This window comes from Malurus melanocephalus, unplaced genomic scaffold, assembly GCF_030028575.1.
Source record: "Malurus melanocephalus ecotype Western Australia unplaced genomic scaffold, MMel_1.1 scaffold_811, whole genome shotgun sequence".
NCBI lineage: Eukaryota > Metazoa > Chordata > Aves > Passeriformes > Maluridae > Malurus > Malurus melanocephalus.
The window spans coordinates 114839-119769 of NW_026624043.1; the positions used below are offsets into that span (position 1 = coordinate 114839).

At 43.6% G+C, this 4931-nt stretch overlaps 1 protein-coding gene across 1 annotated transcript in view; it reads right to left on the minus strand.

Moving 5' to 3' along the window:
• Positions 1–4931, minus strand: part of PKP4 (plakophilin 4) — a 39069-nt gene that overhangs the window by 20461 nt on the left and 13677 nt on the right. The window contains exons 4-7 of the mRNA XM_057385330.1: positions 4054–4179; positions 3711–3907; positions 2407–2959; positions 1–139 (exon numbers count right to left, since the gene is read on the minus strand). The exon at positions 1–139 is cut by the window's left edge and continues 14 nt beyond it. Of these exons, the coding sequence (XP_057241313.1) occupies positions 1–139; positions 2407–2959; positions 3711–3907; positions 4054–4179 (1015 nt within the window). The remainder of the gene's footprint in view (positions 140–2406; positions 2960–3710; positions 3908–4053; positions 4180–4931) is intronic.

Here is a 4931-nt window from a genome sequence, read left to right on the forward strand (position 1 = left end):
CCGTGCTTGGGGCTGCGGTACACGGGGCTGTAGAAGGTCCTGCCCTCGTAGATGGGGCTGATGTGCACGTCTGGGGACATGGCAGAGCGCAGCTCCTGGCCCAGCTGGCTGTGCTGGCTGGCGTACGAGCTCCTCAGGCCTGCAAGCAAGCACAGGGAAATTCTACATGGCCATCTTCAGCTAAGCAACAGAGCAGGCAGCACTGACTCCTTCTTCCTTTGGACAAGAAAAGGTGTTGGTTATAGCACAGTTACAGAGATCTATTCCTTCAATCTTTTCCATTATTAAATGACACTGACTGAAAGGCTCACTGACAAAACAACATTTCCTTGACAAAAAGTTTAGCCCATACAYTGACAATTTGAAGTTTTCTGACTCAATTTTTTTGGTAGCATTTACAGTCTCAAGCATAGAGAWAAAAGCTGAGTTAGCATGTGCAGTGCACGGATTTGGCAACAGCAGGGTAAGTATGAACAGAAATCCTGTTGTGACAGAGGGCACAGCCCAAAGGTTGTAATTCTGGAACTGAAACAGTCTAGCACTAAGAGCAAACATCTGCTTGATAGTGGCAGCAGAGATGTAAGCACATGGAGAAAAATCTTTATAAAGGCTTAAATAGTCCATGATGTGAGTATATATAAATAGCTATGCTGCAGCTGGACGAATTTTTTTTTCACCTTGCTAAATATTAATACTTCATATAAAATGTATACAACTTTGTCCACTTCAGCATTACCACAGCTGCCACTAAAGCTCTGGTAGTTATCAAAGTAACAGAATATGTGAAATGGACTATGAAAGGAAGATGAAATAATGGAGATTACAGAACAACTTCAAAAGTACTATGGAGTAGTTGTTATGTGTAACCAAATGCATTCTACATTTGAGTATTCTTCCCAAATCCCAGACCTACTSTGCCACAGTGTTTGCAAGAAAACCTTTGGGCCATCACTGAGAAGAAACATCTCCAAGTGATGAGAACAGAATGGCTTCAGCAGGCAAAGAGGGTGACAAAGCCATGTCCAACATCCCTGTTCTCCCAGAACACGCAGCCATGGATGTGGAGACTGCAGGCACAGCAGAGAGGAGCTGATCCTAAATCCCCTCTCTCCTCCCAGCAGGGAATACCTGCATTCTGCTGAAGCTGCCACAGCACCCCAAACTGCTCCACATCCAAACCTTCCTCCCACAAAACCGATCATATACAAATTGGAGTTTCAGATGTCAGGTGTTGTACTGAGCTGCTTCCTCTAAAGACACATGAAAATTTATTTATATTAGAAAACGTAGAAGCTTTTTTATCACTACTGAGGAATTCTTACTTAGTTTTTAACATCAAGCACAGGGATGTTAGAGCATTTCAAGTTTTCTGGAAAGGTTACAGTTCAGRCAGATACAAACTAAGATGCTCTCTCACCTTGACTTGAATTTCCATGTTGCCGATTTCCTCTTTTACTCTAAAAGCATTAACTTCAAAGTGTCTGTTTCTGAATCACTGATTCACTCTCCAAATAACTATATTTTCTAAAGATATATCACTTCACCTGTTTAGACAAGGTGATATTCCCAAGCAGTGCTAAAATACATTACTGATATTTTAAGAGTGCAAGGCTGCTGTTTTACCACAAATGGCCTGTACACATTTACACTTCTGAACAGCCTTTCCCATCAATCTCATTCCCAACCCCTTCTCAAACTGGCARATTATTAAGTCTTGCAAACAGAGGTGAGGGAGAAGACACATTATACCTTTTGCTGAGAAATGCACTATAATGGTTCAACAGAAAAAACAGAAATTGCCATTTGTTCAAAAGCACACATGGTCTGAAAAAATCCTTTTGTGCTCATTCAGATGACAGTCAGAACAAAACCAGTAACATACAAAATTTAAAATGTAAAATGTTAATTCTACCTTTTAGATCTCTAATTTATGCTAGTATTAAAATGGTTACCCTATATTTAACTTGAAGTATGAGATAGCTAGAAGTATTAATGGAAAAACCCTAATATTCAGCGGTACTAAGTTACATATTTTAAGAAGGAACTAGACATAAAACTAGTTCCAGGTTAGTAAGTTTTACTTTACACATAGCCTACATGCACATTTAAATGTACTTTATCTCTGAAAATGTTGACATGCTTGTGGGAGACTCAGAATCTCATTTGGCAACTTAAATCATAGCATTTCATTCAACGCATGGCCAGCAATTAGCAATCATAGAGAAAGCCAGTATTGAGAGAAACTTGTGATGGAATACAGAGTCTGACATCACTATTGAACTGATCAGACACATCCACTGCAGTGAAGTCCCAGTGCTAAAAGGTTTCATCCCCAACACCACGAGTGCATTCTGGCTTTTCTGCAGCTGTGCTTGGTGCTGCCTTTTGTCTGCACCCATTACTCACCTGTGAGGCTGTCTGGCCTCGGGGGGACCATCCTCTCATAGATCTCGTAGTGCTGTCCATACTGCTCCATCTCATGAACTGCCCTCGGCACCGTCGTTCCCAAGTGCTGCGGCACTGCCGTCATGCCAGAGTGCTTCGGGGAAGAGGATCCCAGCTGGGTCTGAGCTGGAGAAGCCACTCTGCTCTGCACATCAGCGAGGGCAAGAGGAGATCCAATCCTGCCCGTCGGGTACGGGGCAGTGCCAGCACCACCATTGGGCTGGCGGGAGCTGAGCGAGCCCACGCGCCGCGCGGCCGCCGGGGACGCGGCTCTGGGCCCCGAGTACGGGGAGCCCGCGCGCTGCACGGGCAGGGTGCTGCACGAGTAGGGCTGGGGAGGCACAGATCTGTGCTCAGCCACGCCGGGAGAGCCGTAAGCGCTGCCCAGAGACGTCCGCAGGGACCCCCGCGCCGGGGACACGGCGCTGCTCACCGCCAGCGACGGAGACTGCGGCCTCGACGGCACCGAGCTCACCCGCCGCATGACTCGCGGGCCAGCAGTGCCTGCTGAGGGCTGTGAACATCAAAAACAKGGAAGAGTTTTATCAGCTGGGTCACACACTGAATATTGTTCTCCTGTAGGACAGAGAAGTCAGCAGGAAATGCACACAATGCTATATAAAGGCAGCCAGAGAGCAGCTTTTACCCTAAACCTAATGCCTTCAAGTTTTCCTGTAACTTTTTACTAACCAGTGCTTCTTAGTATATAAAATGACAATTTAACATAAAAAAAATCTGTTCCTTATTCTCATTTGGCTTGTTATGCTAATCTATACCTGTGCTTTCCTTCCTTGTACTCAATCACTTTGGAAACTCAGGAGCAGTAACACAAAGTTCAGGTACAATCCAAAAATGTTCTGACAATTAGTGTCTTACTATCATTGCATTTACTGAAAAAGGAGGGAAAAGGTAGAAACCAGAGCATATGGGAACACAGACACCACCCTCCTTTAAGGGTATGCTTACATCCAGGCTAAATTCAGGGAGCATTTCCCCCCTTTCACAATGGATTTTGAGTCAGTGATACTTTCTGGATATGATAATAGCAGTGTACTCTGYTTCATTCATGTGACCCAGATCACGTGTGCCGATCCCACCAAACGAGTTTCTGCAGCAAGCCCTTCCAGCTTTTGAATGGGTCAGAGTGGTACCCCAAAGCTGTGATTTTGTACATTTTGTAATTTTAGCTCCAGCCTGCACACAGTGGTCCCATCACACAGCCACTGTCTCTAACCCCATTTGAGGCACAGTTCCTGTCCCAGTACCTGCRCTGAGCTCTGCCCTTCGGCGCGGCAGCTCCTCACCGCCTGGCTGTTGGTGGTGGTGGCTCCCCCAAGGGAGTGCTGCTGTCTGAGCTCTGACTTGCTCAAGGTCTGGCTGGTAGGGAAACTGCTTATTTCCTGGTAACCACTGTCAGAATAAGAATTCATTTGTGTTGAACTTCGTGAGTTACCTACAGACCCTGTAGATATGAAGCCAGAATAAGAATAAAATCATTTAACAACTTCACACAGCATTATWTAACTTCGTTATTTGCTGCATTCATAACTGTCTTACATTTTTATACTATATATTCTAATATTTAAAATGCACACAACAGACCCTCACTTTCATGAAGAGATGTCTGGTCTGGTGAGTAGAGTGTCCCTTGTTCTGCTTCTGTCCTAATGTCATAGGCATTGGTGTGAACACCCTCTGACACCTGGGGTTTGCTTACAGCGGTGGCCGGAGGATCTGAAAGAATAAATTATTTAAATCAATCCAGTGTTTCATATGCAAGTTTCCTGCAAACTCAATAATCATTATTTTCTCACACATACTAGTGAAGGTCTTACTCSCAGCAGAAATAGCTTMCTGGCAGACAGGTATCATCTCCCARATTCAGTGAACWGAATGTTAATACAGTTCCTGAGAACTTTGTTTCCTSAAATTTTGATGTAGTTCTACAATTCTAATTTTTCAAATACACATTCCAACCTATTTTAATGAAAAATGGATTACCTAGTATATTCTGCAGAATGGAAACACTGTSCAACTGTGCCGCAATGCCCAGTGGACAGCCACCCTTGTCTTAAGGACCTGTAATCAACACCTCCAGATGTAAAAGGCTGAGCTGAATTTCATCCCCATTTGTGYACTATCAACAGCACTTGCTGCTAATTTCTATACTTTTTTTTTTTTAATCTTCATAAACTAGTATCTAAGTATTTGCTTCTAACAACTCAAGCTAACTTCAGTTCCAAGAATGTCAGCTGAACTGTCCAGACAAACGACAGTGTTGTAAAAAAAAGCAAAGACACAACAATGCTCCTATGAAGAAAGGAAAAAGTTAAAGAGTCTGGAAAAAAAAGACAATGATGAGGACACTGAATYAACACGATTTTAACAGAAATATTAAGCATTCAATTGTCATCATTTTACGCAGGCAGCAGAGATGCAATAGAGAACCACAGAACAGTTTAGGCTGGAAAAGCCATCTGAGATCA